At 40.4% G+C, this 24,166-nt stretch overlaps 2 protein-coding genes and 1 long non-coding RNA gene across 10 annotated transcripts in view; all 3 read right to left on the bottom strand.

Annotated features, from left to right (window-relative positions):
- LOC141752359 (serine/threonine-protein kinase DCLK1-like) overlaps positions 1-10,079 on the bottom strand; it is a 60,641-nt gene extending 50,562 nt beyond the window's left edge. For 4 of the 8 annotated variants that reach the window (XM_074610214.1, XM_074610216.1, XM_074610217.1 and 1 more), the window contains exons 1-3: positions 9,822-10,067; positions 9,000-9,389; positions 5,129-5,478 (exon numbers count right to left, since the gene is read on the bottom strand). In XM_074610214.1, coding sequence (XP_074466315.1) covers positions 5,129-5,478; positions 9,000-9,360 — 711 coding nt within the window. In that variant the 5' untranslated portion in view covers positions 9,361-9,389; positions 9,822-10,067. Of the gene's footprint in view, positions 1-5,128; positions 5,479-8,999; positions 9,599-9,821 lie in introns of those variants that run through there. The other 4 variants (XR_012590221.1, XM_074610220.1, XM_074610221.1 and 1 more) reach the window with 3 other exon arrangements.
- Positions 10,080-12,971: 2,892 nt separating this feature from the next.
- ccdc169 (coiled-coil domain containing 169) lies at positions 12,972-23,703 on the bottom strand. Its single transcript, XM_074611426.1, has 8 exons — positions 23,546-23,703; positions 23,380-23,462; positions 22,646-22,756; positions 21,644-21,684; positions 19,719-19,817; positions 19,160-19,213; positions 18,581-18,657; positions 12,972-16,385 (listed from the first exon to the last, which is right to left on the bottom strand). The coding sequence occupies exons 1-8, from the start codon at positions 23,620-23,622 to the stop codon at positions 16,190-16,192; spliced, it is 738 nt and encodes a 245-aa protein (XP_074467527.1). The 5' UTR covers positions 23,623-23,703; the 3' UTR covers positions 12,972-16,189.
- Positions 20,452-21,351, bottom strand: LOC141753085 (uncharacterized). Its single transcript, XR_012590387.1, has 2 exons — positions 20,997-21,351; positions 20,452-20,957 (listed from the first exon to the last, which is right to left on the bottom strand). It is a non-coding gene; the product is annotated as an uncharacterized LOC141753085 (long non-coding RNA).
- Positions 23,704-24,166: the final 463 nt, after the last annotated feature.

Below are 24,166 nucleotides of genomic sequence, written 5' to 3'. Positions count from 1 at the left end.
AGTTAAGTTCAACCGAATGCTGAATAAGACATTTTTAGGCACCCAAAAAAGTTATGATTAACTTTCATGAACTGAAAACACACTGTGAAAGGGTTAAAGTTGTAAGACGAAAACACGGACAACTCCCAGAGCGGACAACTCCCAGACCGGACAACGACAAAAGTTTGAGAACCCCTAGCTTAAAGTTAAGGGTTCACCCAAATTACAAAAACACAAAAAAACAACAGCAACCTCTCTTTCCAAATACAAAGTCCTGGTAAACTGTGGAGTACCCAGGACATAATAACTAGACACAGTTCCAATGAAAAATGCTCACAAAGTTTGAGATGGTAACCCTGATGATGAGTTTGAGTCTATTGAGTTGCATTATTGTAAGAACGAATGTTTTTAGAGCTTGAACCATATACTAGAGACAAAAAGGTTAAGATATCTCAGCCTCTGCTGCTTTCAGTTTTGACCATCCTGTCTCCAGAGTACACCTGTGATGTGATTTTTAAACAAAAACTGGGCAAATAAAACCCAAACTATGCACATAGATACCACTGTAGAATTAAGTAGGAAAAATGTTTGGCATTTGGATGAACTGAAAGTGTTTTGTGTAGCCTAAGCCCCATATTTTTAGCATGGGCGGTCAATGTGTGAATGGCACGTCTTGCCCATGCTAAACCCACTGAGAAACAAAGGAGTTCATTAATGAGATACTCAAAAACAGAACGCAACCAACCTTAGAGATAACTAAGTGGCATCACTTCATGCACTGGTTGATAATCGCCCACAGTTAATGGCTAGTGATGCATGTGCAGAAATCTAGATGAGTCCATTAAAAAAAGAGTGTGTGTCACTATCCGTGCCTAAGTGTGCGTGAGCCGTGCGAGGCCTCGAGGGTGGCAGCTGGGGTCCGACGTAGTGTATGTGTGTGCGTGTCTGCATCTGTGTGTGTAAACACAGCTTACATGTATTAATAGGCCAGCCATTCCCGTGTTCTAAGCCACTTAACGGGTCGTCTATCTTCTTGATCAGACCAGCCCAGCTACACCATCACGTCGTGCTACTGCTACTGTATGACATCACAGCAGGTTGGACGGTTCCTAGGCAACTATCATCATAGAAACCGGCCAAGGTGACGAGCTTGCTGAGAAATATGAGGTTGTGGTAACCCCAAAGGAGAGGAGACGGAGCTAAAAATATCACCTATCATACACAGTGAGACCTGAGACAGTGGCACAATCAATATATAGCAGTGGGGGGGGGGGGGGGGGGGGGGGGAACTTGATATATTCTCTCATGTTACAGACGGAAACACAATATCCAAAACGATCACAGTAGAGTAAGCTCCCAGTGAGAAAGCAGGCAGAGTATACGTATCAGATGCTCACAGACTTGTTTACAGCCTGTCATATGTCGTCTCCTCTCTATCCCCATCTCATTAGCACTATCAGCTCTCCCAGAATACTGCCAAATAGGAAATGCTGAAAGCAACAGTGATAACAAACATCAAAACCTTTTTATAGCAAACATGCAGGCGTATACACTGGAGGATTTTTTTGGTACCGACTGAAATGTGCTCGTAGCAACGATCGTGTGCCAAAAGGTGGCATTGAATGCCAGATAAGACTTGGAGTCTAATTTTCATATGTATGATATATAATGTTGCCAGTTCTATATTTAATTCTGCGAAGTTCTTGTATTGCTGCTTGTGTTTAGACTAGGGGTGTCAGAGTTAACCCGATTTATTCGTTTTAATGCCACTAATTTCTTTAAAGCATTAACACAGTCGGTCTTTCGGATGTTGTAGCGGGCTCAATTTTAAAGCTAGAGTGAAGATAGTATCATGTGAAACTAGAAAACCTAAGGAATCCATTGGTACCAACCACGTCATAATAGCTTGTCACGAAGTAGGCTAAATAACGCTCCAAACTTGCGCTAAATTTTGGCGAGGAAATGGGTTCTATGGGTACCCACGAGTCTCCCCTTTACAGACATACCCACCTTATGATAATCACATGCAGTTTTGGGGCAAGTCAAAGTCAAGTCAGCACACTGACAGCTGTTGTTGCCTGTTGGGCTGCAGTTTGCCATGTTATGACTTGAGCATATTTTTTCTGCTAAATGCAGTACCTGTGAGGGTTTCTGGACCAAATTTGTCATTGTTTTGTGTTGTTAATTGATTTCTAATTATAAATATATACATACATTTGCATAAAGCAAGCATATTTGCCCACTCCTATGTTGATAAGAGTATTAAATATTTGACAAATCTCCCCTTGAAGGTACATTTTGAACAGATAAAACAATTTGTGATCAATTTGCGAATAACCACGATTCAATATATTAATCGACTGACAGCCCTAGTTTAGACAACATTTAAGGTTTGAGAAGTTTGGGTCCCTTTGTAAAATAAAAAATGGGTTTGACAGAAATATACTCTGAACAGAAACTCAGTTATTGGCAATAGTTAACAGATATAAACACACACAAATGAGAAGGCATAATAAAGAGGACTGACAGCCGCAACTGCAGCTGAAAACAGACTCTCAGTTGAACTCTTTAGCCCAAAATACCAAAAACATAATCCATTATTCATCACAGCACAGTTTAGCTGCGAAAGTAATTATGTAAAAAGAATCCATGTATGGTCTTGTAGATTGCTGCAATCCTTGAGAACGATTGGAGACAAAGAGAAAGAGAAGAATATATGGCTTTGGGGATGTACTGTACATATACATCCTGCCCCGCTGCCTCTGGCCTCATTACCGAGGTTAATGAAGGCGAGGAGCCTGAGCTGCGGTGCTCAGATGCTCTCTCTTTCTCTCCAGGCTCTGCGGCTCTGCTGGGACTCAACGTAACTGGCGGTCAGGCCCAGAAACCTACTTCTGCCGTCGGCTCAGTGACTGACACAGCTCAGCTAACGGCAGCAGCCCACACACGCAAAAACACATACTCTACTTAACCCTTAAAGTAACCTTACCCTGGTGCGGCACTCAGGTAATTACCTTTAGCGCACTCCTGATATTAAATAATGTATATTCAAGTGTCATTAACATGCAGTTTGTTCACTTGACATCCTGCCATGACTCGTACATATCATTGTGGTATTGAGGTTGTTGTTTTTTTTGTTATACTAAGCCTGATTCTCTCTCTCTGTGTAAACATGGATTAACCACATTTCATAGGGAGTTTATATTTGCTACAAGCTTATCTAGTGTTTCCTGAGACCTTTCACCTATTCAGAAACAGGAGGCTGTTCAGGTCTTGTCCAGGATTTCCTTGGGCACTCTCAATCTTATGCAAATTTGCTCCAATCCAGTCTACTTACTACTTTCCAATCTGTTTCTTCATCATTAATTCCAATCTTTCTTTAGAGTCCCTCATTCTCCACTTTTCTGTTCACTTAATAACATAATCGCAAACTCTCCCACATGCATTAACCCACGCACGCTATACACAAAAAAAATGAGAAGGAGTTGGTTCTGCACTCAGCCCAACCCATCCAATTTGGCAGTGAGCGTGTTACCATGCCGACAGGCCCAATCAATACCACGTCTAAAAATAGCATAACCATAATAGTCTTACTTCCAATCGCGGAGGGGTGAACTGGGTGAGAGCAGCATTTATTGTGTAATCTCCAAGATAATCGTAACCGATGGCGACCACAGAGTTAGAGCGCATTGTGCAAAAGCGTGAGTTTAATCCCCAGCAGGAGGTTTCTCAAGGAAAACCTGATCCTGGGATTTTATTGGCTGGTGCTGGGATCTGACAGCAGGTCAGGTCAGGAAAATCTGGAATGACTTCCTACTGGGTTAACAGCTGATCATTAAATAGACTGCGTGGCTTCAGAGACGTGCCGGTGCCAACACATGAAGATTAACGTTGAGAAGAGGGATAAATGCTAACACGGAGTACTAAAATGGCAATTAAGGAATGAAAAGCCCATAAGGGCAAAGACCATATTCATGAGGATGAGTCACAAATTGGCCATTTAGGAGACGATTACGGCTGTGCGACGCAAAATGGCAGGAAGCCCTCGACGTCAAACACAATCTGTTTCAGGAATAATGGTGTCGTTCTGATGCCGCTGCCAGGGGAAAAGTGGTTCTGTGTCGCTGCGTTCAATAACTTGGAGCTACAACGTGACCTCGAGAGAGCAGACAGACAGAAACAATGATGACGGGGGGGGATGGCACGAGAGATGGAGAGGTGACACGGAGGCAAACAGGAAGAGACGAGAGAGCTAAAACATGTCACAAATATAACCTGAAACCCTGACACGCTGGCACAGACACCGTCTTTCTCTCTTTGTCTGACACAAACATGGACGTGTGCCAGCACAGAGAAAGTGTGTTTGACCTCATTCAAGTTCAGGGCCATTTCCACATTACTTTTAGTGCTGTAGTGGAGAATACGTACTACATGCACACGTGTAGTACTGTTTTAAAGCGTGTTCTTTTTATAGCGTCTCCCTCCACAGCTGAGAGAAGGAGCTGAATAGGTGGGTGGACTATCAAGGGGGCCGTGACTCTGATTCATCTCCGTGTTCGGAGGCAAAGCCCTGGCACACTTTCGCTGCAGCGTGGGTGAGAAACCAACCCAGACTTCATTCATAGATTTCTTTTATCTTTACCTTCTCTTGACCCCTTTTCTGTGTCACTATTTCTCGCCACAGCCCTGGCTGTGAACAGGGACACAGACGTTCTTTATTCATAGAAGGCTCGTGAAAGAAAAATGAGAGTGTGGTTCATAAAATATTTAGCCATTTTGATCAGCCTGTTGATCTGTATTTCCCCTCTTCAAGCAACACCAATGCTAAACCACCACCTTCATGAAAGAACGATGGCTGTTAATCACTATGATATTGAATCTCTCTATTGCACGGGTAACAAAGTCCAAAACGGCAATACAAAAACTCACTTTTATCTCAGTGTTTGGACTTTTTCTCTCAATGGAACCACTCATCATGTGTGAAACACAACATCGCCATTTAGACTGGAAGGTTTAGAAACATTGCTACCGTGAATGCAGGTGAACAATCAGCAATACCAAACCAAAGATATGTCTGATGTCCTCTAATACATTAGTGTTTCCCTCCACAACACGAACAATGCTTACAAAATGACCTAAGATTTCTCACCAGTTTGCCCTCCAGCGTGTAGATCTTCTTCACCACCCCGGAGTCCAGCTTGATGGCATCCGTGATGTCGGTCAGGACTTGCTCGTAGGAATGGGCCGTCTTCTTGTTCAGCAGGATCCTCACAGCTTTGCGGGGCTTCACTCCGCTCCGCACCACTGTCACAAGCTTTGGACGTATGAAGTCCTTGATTTCGCGGCTCTCGGGGGCACCGGCATTGGCGCTGCCCAGGGAGGGAGGCCCGCGGGAGGACGCAGCCGAGGCCTTGACGTTCACCGACCAGTTGGGGTTCACGTTTTTTGTGTAATCCAACTTCTTGTAGGCTTCGATGGAGCTGCACACATAACTGTCACCTGTTGGGGTTAAGGGGAGGGAGGAGGGAGACAAAAGAAGGGATTAATTGGAGGAAATTACATGAGCTTCAGAAATAACAAAAGAAATGAGCAGCTCTATTTAGAGAGAGCAAAAATGGTGAAGAGTATGACATAATGCAGAGAAGAAAGGTAAAGAAAGGAAGGAAGCAGTGTGCAGCATCTCTTAACCAAGCAACAACACTATTATTCTAGCAGCATGCAACATAATACATGATTAAATAGATTAAATATGGGATATTTTGCAGCTTGCTTTCCTTCAGGCCTATATTTTCATATCCCATGTCAACCAAAGACAATGTCAACAACTTGTAGTCCATCCCATGTCACCTCTTAGAGAGTAAAACAGATCAAGAGAGAGCTAATCTGAGCCGAAACATATGTCTGTATCACCATATGGCCATCAATTGAGTGGTATAATCTTCATAATAATAATCTACAGTGTGTTTAGCCAGTTTTATAGAGCAGTGTCCATAAAAAAAATATCTTGCTGAGCCTAATTTTAAACCCGTAAATTACTGCTCACTTCACATTTCCATAGTCTCAGGTTTGTCTAGCTACAACAGAGAGGTGAGCAGGGAAAGATCATATAACATGGCAGCTGACAGGGTTTGTTCCTTAGAGGAAGAGATGCACAGACAGACATGTCCCACTAGATTTTAGATTAGCAACTATGCTGATAAGGCCATGAGTCTCCCAGGTGCATGAGAGGAACACATAAACCTGCAATTAAAGGTGCTATTGATAACATTGATAACATTCAGCCACTAGCTGTCGCATTCTCCGTCCCGCGTTCCATAGCATTTACTTCACTACAAGTCGTTGCCAGGCATTTACCGTCAATCTCAGCCATTTATCCGCTTTTTCTACAGTAACTGATGACCCAGAGATACCACGTGATACCAACGTTGTTTTACTATTGGCTCACAAGCCTTGTTAGCAGGGGGAACCAAACGTGAGATATCTTCCATAGAAATAAACAAGAAACATTCATTTTGGACTCACCAAATTTTTTAAAATGATTAATTCACAATCATAATTGTTGTCAGGAAAAGCCATACTTTTATTCGGCACCTTTCTAAAAGCTCTGTGGATGTATTTTCAGTAATTTAAATACATTATTTATTTATTTATTTAAAATATTCATCCACATAAAAATGTTATCAATAAAACCTTTAATTGTGAATGTAAAAACAGTGAGGAACAAATATTGGAATTAGCCTAAGCCTTTTAAAAAACATTATATATATATATATATATATATATATATGGTAACTTTGTTCTTTTACTTTTTAAAGCACTGTATAAATAAATGTATTATTATTAAGTCAAAGTGCAAATTTACTTCACAAGTTATTGAAAAGTTATTTATATATGTAGATCAAGGGTGGCTGCATTGTTTTTTGTTACATTAATTATTTTTGTGGTAGTATTCTAGGCATGTTTTGTAGCCTATATGACAAAAAAAATCAGATCTACCATTTTTTTTTTTTAAATATTCGTCTACATAAAAATTATATCAATATGACCTTTAATTTAATGTAAAAACAATGAGGAAATATTGTATTTTGTATTTTTTTTCTTACTTTTTAAAGCATATATATATATATATATATATATATATATATAAAATAATTGTATTATTATCAAGACAAAGGGCAAATTTATTTCACAAGTTATTGAAAAGTTATTTATATATATCTAGATCAAGGTTGGCTTTAGTGTACTGTGTACTGTTTCAGAACTAAGTGCAGCATGTGGCCTAGGGGTGGGACCATAATCAATATAACTACATGGGTTTGACATTCATTTACAAAGAACAGGGCGTTTCATGTTGTGGCTAAACCTGTTCTTTACCATCTTTAAATGACCGTAATCTTATAGAAATTAGCAGTGATTTGTTTGTTTTAAAACAGGTCATTATATCTACATTTACTGGGTATTGAAGTACTGTACGTTCACCGTATGACTATATTATATTGTCTTGTTTTGTATTATTGTGGTGATTACATAAGTAAAATTAATGGCACATTAGGACTGCAACTAACGATTATTTTCATTGTTGATTAATCTGTCGATTATTTTGTCAATTAATGATGCAGTAGGTAGAATTGGAGCAAATATGATTAAAAAAAATAATAAAATGAGAAAGTTTGTGACCCGGCAGCCATGTTGAGATCAGTTGAGGAAAATACCAAGCACCGCCCACCAGCCGGAGCACAGCCAATAGGAACGCTCTCTCTTTCTCTGAAATGACCTGTGATTGGCCAAAGTCTCCCGTCACTGGCTAGATTTTTTAAAGCCTGAAAACAGAGCCATGAGGAGTTGCAGAAGTCTAGTTATCTCAAGTACGATGATTGTGGCCAAAATTAGTGTATTACAACAGCATTCAGTTTATTTAGATTCTGATGCAGTTTTAAAAATGCTAATTTCACCAAATTGACATTAAGTTTAATTAAACCAGGTTTCTCCACACTATAGTATGAAATGCTTTCACGTCCTTTGTAATGAAATAAGTAGAGGGGTCATAGCTGATGTCTCCATCTGTATTAAACTGCCTCACAGTTCAAGACATCTCAGTTTTTCCATCAAGATTTAAGTCTGAAAGGTTATTATGGCATTTTTGTCCAATGATGCCAAAATATTCTGCCTACACCATCTTTAAGTGTTTAAATCAGTTGAGGAAATACGAAGCACTGACCACCAGCCGGAGCACAGCTAATAGGAACGCTCTCTCTCTCTGAAATGACATGTGATTGGCCAAAGTCTTCCATCACTGGCTAGATTTTACTAAAGCCTGAAAACAGAGTCATGAGGAGGTGCAGAAGTCTAGTTTTCTCTTAGAACACTTGAATTACAATATGCTGAAAGGTCATTATGGAATTTTTTTTCCAATGATGCCAAAAACATTAACGCAGGTTTAAAGGTTCAAATATGACAAACATTTTTTTTTGTTTTGCTCTTCTTAATGGAGCATCAAAGTAATTAAATAAAAATAAATTGTCAATTCAGCCAACGCCTGTCTTCGGGGCTGGGGGTGGTTCCAGGACCAAGCGCCGCCCAACAGCCGGAGCACAGCCAATAGGAACGCTCAATAGGAACGCTCTCTCTGAAATGACCTGTGATTGGCAAAAGTCTATGAGAGCCATTGTAAAATCTGTTGAAGGAACGGCAAGTTCCGGTCACATGACCGGAGCACAGCCAATAGGAACGCTCTCTCAATGAAATGATCTGTGATTGGTCAAAGTCTCCCTTCACAGGCTAGATTTTTTAAAGCCTGAAAACAGAGCCAAGAGGAGGTGCAGAAGTCTAGTTTTCTCTCAGAACACTTGAATCACAATGTGCTGAAAGGTTATTATGGGATTTTTGTCCAATGATGCCAAAAATATTCTGCCTACTGCAGGTTTAAGTGTAGTCCCCCATGCAGGTGCATGAGAGGAACACATAAACCTATCAATTAAGTGAAGTCCCCCCAACAGGTGTGCTGTTGATGCTCTACTCGCCTTCTACCAGCTGCTCGATGCTGCTGATCTTCTTGCAGCCGTCCAGAGTGTAGATGGTCCGGACGCCTTGCGGCAGGTTCACATTGTCGGACAGGGAGCGGGTCAGGTCGGCCAGCAGGGCGTCAAAGGTCCGGAACCGGTCCGAGGAGATGGCGTACACTATCCCGTTGAAGTAGCGGTCTCCGTTGCGGTAGAAGCGCACCTTCTTGGCTCTCTTCTCCGTGGTGAGAGTCTTCAGGGTGCGGGTCCGGTACAGGCTGCAGTGGGCACTGTGCGTCGGACTCGGCACCCCGTTCATCTTGCTGTTGGAGCGGCCGTGTCTCTGACCTTTGTCCCGGTCGTCGAAATGCTCCATTTCCATCGCGAGGCTCACAAGTACGGCTGTACTGTCTGGGAGGAAGAGAAAAAGTTTGAAGTAAACAAAAACAAAGCGGTGTTTCCCTAAAAGCAAGAACCAAAATGAGTTTTTTTTGGACGCGCTGGTATAAAGTAGCCCAGCCGATGTCCGTCGCTGGCGCACCGTCTGAAAATAACTCCCTAATGACAGATTAAGTGCTCTTAAGCCGAAGCCTCATGACGACCCACAGACTGTCTGTCAGAGTGCGCCTAGTGGCTCTGAGGCGCACATATAGAGCGCCAGTCACGAATCAATAACAGCCTATTAATTTACCCTCTTTACGCACAGCAGACAAACATTAAACTGCGATTCAAAATAATTATAATTTAAGAATTAAAAAATTGTAGTTGAGAGTATAAGAGTGTGTTTTAAGACAATGATGCATCACTTTTTCTATCAGCTGATGATAATGAGCGCATTCTTACCGACGTGCGCAATTAGCGCTTCAGTGACGGTCACCTCCAGTGTGCCTGCTGTTTTATTTCCCCAATAGATGTGAAGAAAAAGAAGAGTTGTGATGATAATGTGTGCTCCTATATCCTGGCTGCGATGAGCCCCCTCTGTGCGTCCCTTTGTTGTACAGTTCACCACCACCACCACCAGACACCAGTATATGTGTGTTTATGTGTGTGTGTGAGAAGCAGCAGCAGAGGCTGGACTGGATATGAACTAGGTATAGCAGCTGCTTCCCCCTCCCTTCTCTCTTTTCACCCACCTCCTCCTCCACCACGTCACTCTGTCGTGATTTTCATTCAGCGCCCCCCCCCACCTACCCCTCATTAGGATGCAAACCCACAGCTTCCCACTGGTGCTAGATGGGGGGGTGCTGCTGGTCCTGGAACCACCACCCCCCAGCCCTGAGGACACGACTCGGATGAATTGACAATTTATTTTTTATTTAATCACTTTGATGCTCCATTAAGAAGAGTGAAAAATAATGTTTTTTTACTGTCATATTTGAACCTTTAAACCTGCAGTAGGCAGAATGTTTTTGGCATCATCAATGGGTAAAAATTCCATAATAACCTTTCAGCATATTGTAATTCAAGTGTTCTGAGAGGAAACTAGACTTCTGCACCTCCTCTTGGCTCTGTTTTCAGGCTTTAAAAAATCTAGCCCCGTGACGGGAGACTTTTGCCAATCACAGATCATTTCAGAGAGAGCGTTTCCTATTGAGCGTTCCTATTGGCTGTGCAAGGCGGTGCTTGGTATTTCCTCAACTGATCGCAACATGGCTGCCGGCGTCACAAACTTTCTCATTTTTACAGCGAAACAGTACACTACAAGATGTTTCTGAAAACATTTGAGACAAGAAATAGACATTACAGTAACAGAATATTGATTCATATTTGATCAGCGCTGTCTAGTTTGACCATTTGATCTCGAGTGATTGACAGCTGCTTATAGACGGCAGACTCCGGCTCGGCACATGATTTCTTTCAGATTACCTGCCTCATGTACTACTGTTAGGATATAGTGACCGTTTTATAAAAAATATTTTTTTTAATCATATTTGCTCCAATTACCCATTGCTGCTTTAAGTAACAAAAATACATTTCTGGAGAATTCTGTGGTCATAGAATACCAGAAATCATCATTCATAAATTAATTGATATGTATTTTTAATTCAATTTCATGACATATTTGTGAATGTGAATGACTTCATCAAAACAAGAAGTATAATCTATATTTTCGGTGTGTAGGTTACGACCAATCACATCTCATCAAAACCATGATACTATAATAAACAGCATTATGTTTAACCCACAGGAATATTTGCACGTGAGCTGTTATGTAACACACTTACTCCAATGTATACACAAGGGTCTCAAGGCAGCTAAACTATAAGATTCAAACTATGTACTGTAGAGCAGCTTTCACAGTGATCCAAATGCACTGTGACAAGTATGATTTTGTACCCAATCCCATTTATTTATCTCGTGTATGAAGACTCAATTGGGATTACATGTCTAAATGATTTCAACATACTATGTTGAGTTACACGGGACTCCATAAGCAACATGCAGGAAGAGAGATGAGAGCTGGAGAGGATGCTGCTGTCTCGTTAACATAAGCCTGTTTCTTCCTATAAACTCTGGAGTTTGTTTGTATGTGACGGTGGGAAATAGTCTCTCCGAGCAATGGGAGCGATAAAGACCACTGACCTACATCCTGGCCTCCAGAGACCACCCTATTCTGCTCCATCACCACTCCCTGATGAACTATATATGTCTGTATGTGTTGCCCTGCATTTATCTGTGCCAGTGAAGGTGAAAGTTGCAGTTAAAATATTGTCTTTATATCATTGTATTTACAGGGGTTGAACAGGTGGAAGACATTGTGTTATGTGTTGAACATGTCACAGCTTTTTTATGTAAAATGCTTCACTTTCTTCGTATTTATGTTCAGGCACAAGCACAGAAAGACCCAAGGTGGTGCTCAAGAACCTGACATTTTGGCCTATGACTAGACTTACAGTAGAGAATAAATGGCAGAGTGTATAGGCTACTATATCTTCACAATTCATAGTTAATCTGGAAAGTATAAACAACAGTTTTTTTGATTAAGACATGTACTTTGCATGTAAATAAGGTGCCCAAAATCCATAAAAAGCATCAAAATAGAGCTTGTTGATCAAAAAACGTCCTCAATGTTGGGGTCATCTTTACTTCACCATCACTCTGCTGGTCCAAAACTGTGTCCATCATCTGTTGAGTATTACAAATATGCATGATTGTATGGGTATTGAAATAAATAAATATGTAAGTAAGTCAAATATCTGTGCTACTGTATGTAACTTTATTTTTTATAAATAATTAGGAGAGGGTGCCCCCAAAGATATCTGTGCACATCACTGTTTATGTTATGCTTGTGACATTTTTTTTAATGCTTCTTTTAAAGGGACTATTTATAACTTTGTACGCGCATAAATGTAGCGGGTCGTCACACATGCGCGCTCGCATATGCGCGTTCGCGTGTAGCCGCTGTACCCTCCTCCTCTGCCTGCTCTCCTTCACTCAGACAGCTCAGCTCGCTCCACCTCTAGACGTGAACGCGCGCTCACTCCACACTGCAGAAGAGTTAGTTTAGCTCTGAGAATATCTAGTGAATGCACAGGGGACGTTTGTGCAGAAATAACTGCTGCAGCTCCTCCAGACCAACAGAGGCTTTCCATGTCTTGTGAAGTGACCGAACTGTGCAGAGAGTTACGTTGTCTTCTCGTTACCGACCGGGTGCCGGTGTCTCCTCTGCTCTCTCCGGCTGCGGGCGGAGAGAGCAGAGGAGACATGCTGCAGAGCCCCACTGCCTCAGCCTGCACTTAGGCAGGAAAAGCCAACACTAGGATCAGATCTAAATCATGTTCATGGAGAGACCTTCGTCTGGTCAGCTAACATTACTGCCAAGCAGCTGAAATATAGAGTGATATTGTGGTTTTAGCTGACGTGTGTCGCCTCACTGTTTTGAGCGATGCTCGTTCAGGTATATTGAGAGCGAGCAAGCGCGAGCCCGACGCTGACTTTCGTTGATTTCACGGCCACAGGTGTCGCTGTTAAGAAGCATTTCTGAAAGTTACAAATAGTCCCTTTAAAAGGTCACATATAATACCATCCAGCTCAACTAATCCACAACTTGCATGAATATATCTGACATTTTACTGGTCAAATACAGCATGTGATTGCATCTTTTATGACTGCTTCCGCGCGCAGACCTGCCTGTTTGACTGCATATGCACATGAATGCATCAGGATGTGAGAAAGAAAACAAACATTTTCCTCCACGCAGATTTGTCTATTTTGGGGGAGAAACACACACACAAGGACCCAGTGGGCGTCAAAAACTGAGGGCTGACAAGGTGTTCCTGTCTAAATGAATCCTGGGGAAACAGAGCACACGTGTCTTTAGATTAAGAAAGATGGAGGACACAGTGAAGGACGTTAACAGCAGGACCATGGTCTCATTTCCATTCTTAATTCCTAAAAATTTGCAAGTCAAATCGGATATTTGTCAGAGTCCACCTGTATTTAAATAGCATAGGGAGACATAAAAATTAATGGATTTTAGCATTGCTGTGAATAAATACAGGCATTTCAGAGGTTTAAGCAGCTCAGCCTTGAGTGCAACTCTGTAAGCAAGCATACGAAATATGACAGTTTATGTGCATCCACGTTTGTTTCAGCATTGCAGCTGACTGGCCAAAATAAATCCAGAATGATAGGCTTGCATCCATTTTATCACTTGTATAACACAAGTGATAAAATGGGTGCAATTCTTCATCAAGGTCATCTTTGCTCCTGGAGTATGACTAGGCAAGTTCCTGAGGTTCAATTGACTTGTATATAAAGAGATGGAGATTTTGAGCATTTGTGACAACGGCTATCAAAGTGTCTTTTCAGGCACATTTAATGTGGTTCGGACAGTTTTATGATCTGCTGAAGTACAGAGATCACTTTTTTCTCAGTGACTCACGACTACCACTTTTTGACTCTAAAAGTTGTTTCAGAGACACTAAGAAAACACAAGTAAAAGCATTTCTACGAATGATAAATAAACCAGAAGTTGGAGCTCATTCAGATGTGGATGGATGGGCTGATGATTCATATTGTGCATGGCGAATCCCATCTGGAGTAATCCCAACAAATTAAATCGGTCTTAATTTCAGTGCCCAGGAGAGAAATGTAAAAACCCACCCACTCAGACTGTAGACAGATGCTACTGTACAAAGATACTCTTTCCATTCTGTCATTAATTGCTGCATCTTTATGCTACAATTTCACACAACACAGTGTGGTGTGTGAACATAGGGACGACTAGGAAAGTCTGTCACTCTGGCACATATTACAGGTTTTAAAGCAGAGTCTTTCACATGAATGCACACATGCATTTGCAAATGAGTCTCTTATATGCACACATATAAACTTGCACGTACACTAAATTGGGCAGTAGTGCGACTCGTGGTGTTTTGACGGATACTGTAGTGATTTGTCACCGTGTTTCACCTGCCAGCAGAAGAAATCTAGGTGGGTACTCTGTGGCTGTGTGATTCATGGGCAGGATGCAGTGAATTGTACTAAAATGAGCTTGTGCGTGAAACAGAGAGTAAAAAGAGGAGAAAGAGGTAAAGAGAGTGGTGTGCTGTAAATGTGCTCACTCTTCCATGAGGCAATATGGACCGGCCATCTTTAAATTAAGTCATTAATCCAAGACAAACAACCTGTCACTGCAGCACATATAGGATTGTACACAGAGTCTGACAACTATAGCAGAAATATGAGTGGACCTGTAAAGGGAAAGAACAGCCAAAAACAGATTTCACACTGTGCAGTTCCAATCATTTTAGACAGTGAAGTCACTAACACATGTCTCCTGGAGCTGGAAATTAGAGCGTCTGAGGATTTGGATTGCTGAGGTCAACAGGTGATATTTTTTGGAGTTGGTTTATTGAATGAAGAGAAGGATAAATTAGTGACCGACTCGGTGAGATCGTAGAATATTTAAAGGTGCTAAATGCGAGATTTGTAGCATTTCTATTGCCTCCGCACGGCTCTCAACATGGCAACAGCTGAGCAAGTGGCTCAGCAAATTGTAAGGAAGATAAGGGAATATGCTAAAAATAGATATATATTTTGAAAGACATATATATATTTTGAATGATAAACTCTTATGACGAGCAGACACAAACATACAGACACACTCACACTAAACAGACAAAAAATGCTTATAATGGAAAACAGAAATATTGAATCAAATATAATAGTTAAAGAATTGAAATTAAATATTATTGCATTAATAAAAGTAAGGAAATTTATTCAGAAGTTTAATTGTATTTATTTATTTTAACATTTTTCTTCACAGCAAGCTGAAGGTAGTTGAGTATTCAGTGTCACGCTCAAGGACCGTTCAGCTGGTCTGATGCTTGTTGACACCGGGGCTTGATCTCTGCCCTTCTACTTAAAGGCCAGTTCCCTCGTCACTACAACACACTGCCATGCTGGTCTTGGACATATACTGTAGTCAGAGAGTAGGTAATGCATAATTCCCCTTAATGAATTGTTCTTTGCCTGTAACCTCTTTGTCTCAAACACCAATTTCAGGTCAAAACCTATGAGCTAATTAATATGACGTCATTGCAATTACAGACCTATCAGTGAAGAAGGAAACTGCAATTTCGTAAAGCTATAAAGAGACAAACTGATAAATTCATGCTGGTTTCGCCTATGAGAACATGTCTTTTGTTTCAATTCAGTTTTGAGGCTGACAAGAACACAACCCATCCTCCACACAAACAAATGAAACAGCCTCTGGCAATCTTCCTATTCACTACCGCATCGCGTATGGATACAGTTTTCTTACACCTACGTTTGTAAAGGCGGTCAGTGGGTGGGACGGGGGTGACTGGTTGCTCTGTGGGTGAAGTACATTCGGAGAGTGGTGGACGTGGTGTTGCTTACGTAATACAAGTCGTAGGAGGTGTTTCAGAAAAATAAAATCGCAGTGACACGAGAAATGTCAGGCTCAGCAGGCTTCTGGCACATTAAGAGACGACCTCGCCGCACTCAAGAGCTTGTAATATTTCTCCTTTTTAAACATTTCTCCTCGTAGCTACTCTTTTTGTTGAAAAAATAATGCCAGACTTCATTATAAATGTAACATTTTATACCACTGTATTTGGCATCAATTGTGCCACAACACTTTGTGGCACATGGGTAGATAACCTCACAATCATCTTTTGAGAAATGTAAACAAAGCCACATTACCTCCTTTTAAAAAAGGGCTATACCAGCAGGTTTAGGGGTTAGGGATTGTGTTTCAGGTAGTGCTTTAGGGTGGGTAACCTGCTGCTTCCCCGTTGGGATTTATTTTCTTCTCTTCTCTCTGCTGCTGCTCCACCACCTCCTCCTCCTCCTTTCACACGCACTCCTCCTCCATCTTCTTCTCTCTCTTTTCCTTTCTTAGAATCAGCCTCTGCCTTCCTGCTGGTCCGCCTCCCTCTATGCAATCAGAAAATGTAGTTAGTTTAGCAGAATCAGAGACACAGTGTTTTCTATTAAAGTGCTTCAGAGAGATAAAATAACACTGAACTTCTCAATTCAAAAGCAATAATAGTCTAGGATCTCAGAATTTATTAATGTTAGGGCTGTCAAAGTTAATGCGATAATAATGTGTTAAGGCGAATTTGTTTAAACGCCACTAACAACTTGCGATTTTTAGGATGTAGGTCAGTTTTAAAGCTAAAGTGAAGATACTGGCATCATATGAAACTAGAAAACCTAGAAAACTATAGGGGGTTAAATAACACTCCAAACTTATGTTAAAATTTGGCGAGGAAAAACTGTCATGGCCATTTTCAAAGGGGTCCCTTGACCTCTGACCTCAAGATATGTGAATGAAACTGGGTTCTATGGGTACCCACGAGTCTCCCCTTTACAGACATGCCCACTTTATGATAATCACATGCAGTTTGGGGCAAGTCATAGTCAAGTCAGCACACTGACACACTGACAGCTGTTGTTGCCTGTTGGGCTGCAGTTTGCCATGTTATGATTTGAGCATATTTGTTATGTTAAATGCAGTACCTGTGAGGGTTTGTCATTGTTTTGTGTTGTTAATTGATTTCCAGTTATAAATAACTAAATACTGTACATTTGCATAAAGCAAGCATATTTGCTCACTCCCGTGTTCATAAGAGTATTAAATACTTGATAGTTTCCCTTCAAGGTACATTTTGAACAGATAAAACATGGATGATTAATTTGCGATCACGATTAACTAGGGACAATCATGCGATTAATCACGATTAAATAGTTTAATCGATTGACAGCCGTAAGTCATTTATTAATTCTGAGTTAATCTGTCTAGCATGATTACTCTATTAGCGGCAAATCATGATAATACATTAACTGCAAAATTAAGTCTGATTGCAAATCAAATTTGTTTACACAGAGATGATATTTACTCACAGTATGTCATATAGCAAACGTAGTTAAAGAGTCATGGATGTCTATAAACTGATTTTTAGTGTGTGTTGTGCATAAAATGTTAAATATATCTTCCATAATATCTCTTTTTCTCTTTTTGCATTTGTGCAGCCAGCATTAAAGCCACCACTCAATGGAGCTCTCTTTAAAGTGTTGCAGTTCTAACATTAACTTTAAAGCCGAATTAAAGCAATAACTTTGATCTGTACATACTGACTCTGCATTTTACTCATTTTTTTTTGCTCTATAATTATGTCCTTTTGCTGTTTTTAATTTGGTCATTTTAGTTCCATGTTTTTACTGTACTGCATATGAAATACAGATGAATATTAGCTCTCTGTTAACTCTAAGACAAAAATACATCAAATGGGAGCATTTATTTCACATATAATATTGTACACAATCCCTTATAAATAAATCAAATGAAGTGAAAATAAAGGGAAAAAGCTGTTATCAAATGTACATATTCATACACCAAATCAAACAAACAAATGTTACCAATGTGAAGCTCATAATGTTGTTTTTTTAATTCAGCTTGACAGTCTACAGTAAGGTTATAATAGTTTGGAATTTTCAATTAGTTTACATTTCATTTTAGTTATGACTTTTCGTTTTAATTTTAGTTTAGTTTTAGTTCGTTTTCAGAGTGTGTTTGCTACTTTTGGTTTAGGTTCAGTTTTTCAGAAAAGGTAAGTTTTAGTTTTTATTTATTTAGTTTTAGTTTGAAAGTAGTTTTAGTTTGTTTTTGTTAGGGCCAGCTATAATGTCTCAGAAGTTTGTAGCTACATATACTGTACATACAAAATGCATGGTTGAACAACTGTGTAGGAATGGCCATAATGTTTAATCTTCGTGCTACTTTAGTGAAGCAATTGTGTCATAGCGCCATCTCCGGCAATATCAAGTTCGTGCAATTTCTCTGGTCCAACGTCAACGAGAGTTGACGGAAATTCATGCTGTCTCCTTCTTTTCAGTAGTGATATATTATATCTAAAAAATAAATAAATAAAACTGAAACGAATTTACATTAATTTTTATTAGTTTTTAACCAGGCAATATAGTTCTGGTTTAGCTTTTCTTAAAGGATTTAGTTTCAGTTTACTAAAAATATTTTTCACTGCCTATTTTAGTTTTAGTTTATTAGAATAACCCTGGTTGACAGTAGATATTATTGTGTCCATCACCTGTGAGTGTTGTGTCTCACTGACCTCCTCTGTTTGCTCTCTGGCGCCCTCTGTGGCTGGGTGGAGTACTGTCTTCTCTGGGCTTCAAGGGTGGAGGACAGCTGTGGCAGTGGACAATTCATGAGTAATGACAGTTAGTGAGCTCCAGACACATAAACATTGTGTTTAGCTGTATCCACGTGTAGGTGTGCTGTTGTGTTCACGGCAGGCATGAGCCAGTCATGTGCCGTCACTATGAATGTCAAGATTTGTTGCTAAAACGCTGAGGGAGAAATGTAGTTTCCTTGCAGCTGCATTCCTCCAGTAACCAACTTTGTCGCAGAATGAGGCAGAAAGTCCTTGACTCACTTTTTTGGTTGAACAGACACTCACCTATTATATAACAAGAGGGAGGATGAATGAGAAACCATAACTAGGCCTGAAAGAGAAAAGCTAGAGAGCGCACCAGTCTGCTCTGAATTATCCTTCTGTAGCATTTAATCATGACAGCTATTCTCCAGGGTGGCGTATATTTAATTAGTAGTCAACAGGTTTGTTTTGAGAGCTACTTGCTCGACTCCTTATGAGCACTATTTTTGACATGGATGAAAGGGAAATGCTTACCTTAGCGATTTCTGAAAGGTATGCCCGCCTCTCATCATTGGTTTTATGAAAGGCCTGATATTTGAAAGAAACAGAGGACCTTATTGTCACAGTTTTCCATTCATGGACAACACAACTGTCAGTAATAATCTGTCTGCTCAGAGTGCAGCTCTTGTTATGTGTTTGCTGCCTGTGTGTTTATTGGGAGTGTGTTACAGGAGGTCTTCGGTGTTAATGAGCAACAGATTAGAACATGGATTACTGGCTGCACAAGCTGCGTGTTAAACCTTTATTCAACTAATATCTCACTATTTGTTGAGCAGAACAATAAACAAAGAGCCAAGTCGCCAAATTAAGAGCATACCGGCCTGGTCGTGGCAGTACAGGACAAAGTTTAAGGTTCAATTTTGCATCAACGGTTGCTAAAAAATGACGAAATATCAGCCAAATCGTTTTCAAGCCTTTGCTAATTAATGTAAAATGTAAAGCTGCTTGTCTGAGAAACAATGAAACTGGACCAGCAGACATTGTGACCCCCCAACAATATTGAACATAAAATCCTAATGACTGAGGTTCACACCTTTCCCTCCTGTTCAATTCTGCTCCGACAGTCCATCAACTGACTCTGGAGGCCACACTTCTCCTCAGTCAGGAGCTTCAGACGCTGTCTCAGTGTTTCCTGCGGCAAAGTGTTTCCATCAATTAGCGACATTCATAACAAATAAAAAGGTGTTGCACTGCTGATGTCTAATTAAATATCAATTTGTACTAGAATTACATGGCACTATCTACTAGGATCAAACAATAACAGAATGCTTAATGCAGAAAACATGAGCACAAAAATGGATTAGGCTCATGCATTATTCAATAACCAAATGAACGCATTAGAGCAGAGACATGGTATAAGGCTAGATGAGATGTCTGGTACAGAGCAGTGCAGTAAGACTTGGTTTATATGCATCATACCAGTCCGGTGCTTGTGGATCAGCCAATTGTTGAGTATTTTATAAATAATAGTTAAATGTTACAGTCAGTGGTGGAACAACTATTCAGATACTTTACATTATCTTGTCTGTTCTTATTCGACACCTAGCAGGATCATAATTATGGTTAATTAAGAGTGTGGTCGGCGTATATATGCGTATGAACATACATTTTCAACCTCTTCACTGTCAAAACTAGCATTGAGATCCATATTTCTCTTTGCTGAGACTTGAACTAGCTTGGCCGCTCTCCCTTCTGTTACTTCACGTCCTGTTGGTCTTAATTGATGTGAAAATAAAAATTCCTTACAGAAATGACTCCAGATGTTAATGTATTATATATTTATGTATATGTTTTGAAAATCTAGTTTCTAAATTATTCACAACCCTTTCCTACACATTGATTCACTGGGGGTCTCTAAAATGCAAGTTGCAATACCACACTGTGAAAATACTACTAAGTAAAAGTCATTGCATTCAAAACCTTACTTAAAGGTACAGTGTGTATTTGGTGACATCTAGTGGTGTGGTTGCAGATTGCAACCAACTGACTACCCCTCCGCTCACTTCTCCCATTCCAAGACTGCGGTAACGTGAGCCGCTGAGTGCAAAACTGTGGTAACGCCGTTCACTTCGCTCAGAGGCCATCCTTACCATAATAACACTACTTTAGGAGCAACGGGAGTCAGACGGCGGCTGGCAGTACCACAGTTTTGCACTCTGCGGCTCACGTTACCGCAGTTTCACAAGCATGTCAGAGAACTACGGTGGCCTTCAGGTAACATAAAACACAAAAGGCTCTCTCTACAGCCAGTGTTTGGTTTTTCCGTTCTTGGCTACTGTAGAAACACGGCGTAGAAACACGGCGTAGAAACACGGCGTAGAAACACGGCGTAGAAACACGGCGTAGAAACACGGCGTAGAAATACGGTGTAGATACGCGGCGTAGCAACACGGCATGTTATTGTATTGCTTGCTTTAACAGAACACTGTTGTCCTAACATTGACTCACTGCACTGGTTAAAAATAATCCATATTCTTCTCACATATGTATATTTTACAGTTCATCTACAGACCGTCAGTACACAGTCTGACTGTCACTCCTTGGATACACTAATGAGCATCTGTTAGTTCTGCCTAAAGGCCCACACACACACACATATTTAGACTGTATTGTAGCCTTTCAGTGTGTGTTGTGCATTTCTGCGTGTTAAAGCATTGTAATTAGTGTGCATTACTCTCCCATGGTTTGTAATCCTGTGATTACAGTGCTGTGATTAAACTGTGGTTGATTCAGCCTGCATCAGCGGGAGGATGGAGAGCAGCTGGCGTTACAATCCACTCTGTCCTGCCTCATTCTGGGTCTCTGGCTCTCTCTGCTGGTATGTGTCTTTATTTTATACACATTTACAGCTCTCTGTTGGTCCTGTTTGTTAATCTGCACTTGGGGAAAGAACTCACTAAATAACAACAAAAAGGATCAAGAAAAAGCTCAATAGAAAATGAACATGTTTGCACTCACCACCGGCATGTCATCATACGTTCGGATGGAGGCCAGTCGATCTGTGAAAAACAAGAGTGTGTGTGTGAGCATTATGCCAGTGTGCATGCTTTGAAACACAAACTTGCTTGAGAGCAGTGAATATATCACACTGAACATGTTGTCTTCTTACTAGGGCTATCAAAGTTAACCCAATAATAACACAATCGATCTTCCAGAGGTTGTAGCGGGCTCAGTTTTAAATCTAGTGAAGATACTGGCATCACATGAAACTAGAAAAACCTAAGGGATCCATTGGTACCAACCATGTCATACTAGCTCATCGCGAAGGAGGTTAAATAATGCTTCAAACTTACGCTAAATTTTGGCAAGGAAAAACTGTCATGGCCATTTTCAAAGGGGTCCCTTGACCTCTGACCTCAAGATATGTGAATGCAAATCGGTTCTATGGGTACCCACGAGTCTCCCCTTTACAGACATGCCCACTTTATAATAATCACATGCAGTTTGGGGCAAGTCATAGTCAAGTCAGCACACTGACTAACTGACAGCTGTTGTTGCCTGTTGGGCTTCAGTTTGCCATGTTAAGATTTAAGCATATTTCTTATGCTAAATGCAGTACATGTGAGGGTTTCTGGACAATATTTGTCATTATTTTATGTTCCAATAATAAATATATACTTACATTTGCATAAAGCAAGCATAATATATCCACTCCCATGTTGTGATAAGAGTATTAAATACTTGACAAATCTCACTTGACAAAAATGTGCAATTCATTTGTGATTAATCGTGATTTACTTTGGACAATCACGCGATTAAACGCGATTAAATATTTGAATCGATTGACAGCCCTATTGTGGATGTATTGCAATGATACCGCTCTTAAAGTAAACCATACTGTAGGCTATACTACAAGGTATTTAACTCTTGTGTAAAGCTTGCAGGCTCCAATATTAACCTAACAAATGTACTTCCAGCAAAAAAAACTTTTTAAAAGCTGGCACCAGCCTGTGAACTCACCCATGGGGTTTCCTCGTAGGTCCTCCAGTCTCTCATGAATGAGCGACATCTGTCTGTCCAACTGTCCGTTTAGCTCAATCTGTGTCTCATACCTTGTCTTCCACTCATTTCCTGGTACACAATAAACAGGAAACTGTCACACTATAGTCCCATTTGGGGACAGGAGGACACATTACAGACAACACTGAAGAGTGACTGGGCTAATGGAAACCAGTGTTGGGTGACATCTTGCCACTGCTGGAGGTGAAAATAAAAATTCCTTACAAAAATGACTCCAGATGTTAATGTACTATATATTTATGTATATTTATTTAAAATCTAGTTTCTAAATTATTCACAAGCCTTTCCTACACAATGATTCACTGGGGGTCTCTAAAATGCAAGTTGCAATACCAAACTGTGAAAATACTACTAAGTAAAAGTCATTGCATTCAAAACCTTACTTAAAGGTGCAGTGTGTATTTGGCGACATGTAGTGGTGTGGTTGCAGATTGCAACCAACTGAGTACCCCTCCGCTCACTCCTCGCTTTCCAAGACTGCGGTAACGTGAGCCGCCGAGCGCAAAACCGTGATAACGCCGTTCGCCTCGCTTAGAGGACATCCTTACCATAATAACACTACTTTAGGAGCAACGGGAGTCAGACGGCGGCTGGCGGTACCACGGTTTGTCACTCTGCGGCTCACGTTACCGCAGTTTCAGACTATATTATAAAAATAATAAAAAATGACTCACCTTCCCCATCAACACTGTGCAGTCTTTCCTGCAGTTCACACATGGTACTCCGCAGGTCAGACACTGACTCTTCAAGCATTTCTCTGTAATCAAAAACCAAGATTAATGTTATTTTTTGCAGTAGAAAATAACATTTAATCTCTTTGATAATATTAAATAAACTTACTTCATCTCTCTCTCTTGCTCAAGTTCTGCCTGCAGCCGTGCCAGATCGTATTTGCTGTAGTCGCTATCTGCAGTCATGTTTCTGACAAACTCACATCAACTGGGTTAAAGTTTGTGCCTCAGGGTTTCTATGGAGACCGCTGCTGTTCCCGGTGCGTTCAGGGGGCCTTGGACATAATGGCGTAGCAGATTAGCCGGAGGTTTGAAAATGAAACCTCCCCCTCGGTTTAATACAGGGGTCAGCTAACCTTTACTATCAAAAGAGACATTTTAGGCAAAAAAAATCTGCAAAACGTTTTGAGCATTGTGATGAAGTTAACACAGCTTATAGTCTAAGTATATAGTATATAAATCTAATGCAGTGAGGGCCAAAGTGCAAATGTACTACGGAGTATTAGGGTCATATTGAGGGAAAAAACAAATGAGATTTCCAGAATAAAGTCATAATATTACAACAAAAAAGTCGTAATACAAGGAGAATAAAGTAATAACTTTATGGGGAAAACAAGTCGTAATATAATGAGAATAAAGTCATAACTTTATGAGAAAAAAATAAAATAACACGTAAAATTACTACTATATATATATATATATATACTAATATTATGACTTTATTCTCATA

Source organism: Sebastes fasciatus, chromosome 16 (assembly GCF_043250625.1).
Source record: "Sebastes fasciatus isolate fSebFas1 chromosome 16, fSebFas1.pri, whole genome shotgun sequence".
Lineage (NCBI taxonomy): Eukaryota > Metazoa > Chordata > Actinopteri > Perciformes > Sebastidae > Sebastes > Sebastes fasciatus.
Note: the sequence above shows the minus strand (reverse complement) of the source record. Positions and strands in the feature narration are given on the sequence as shown.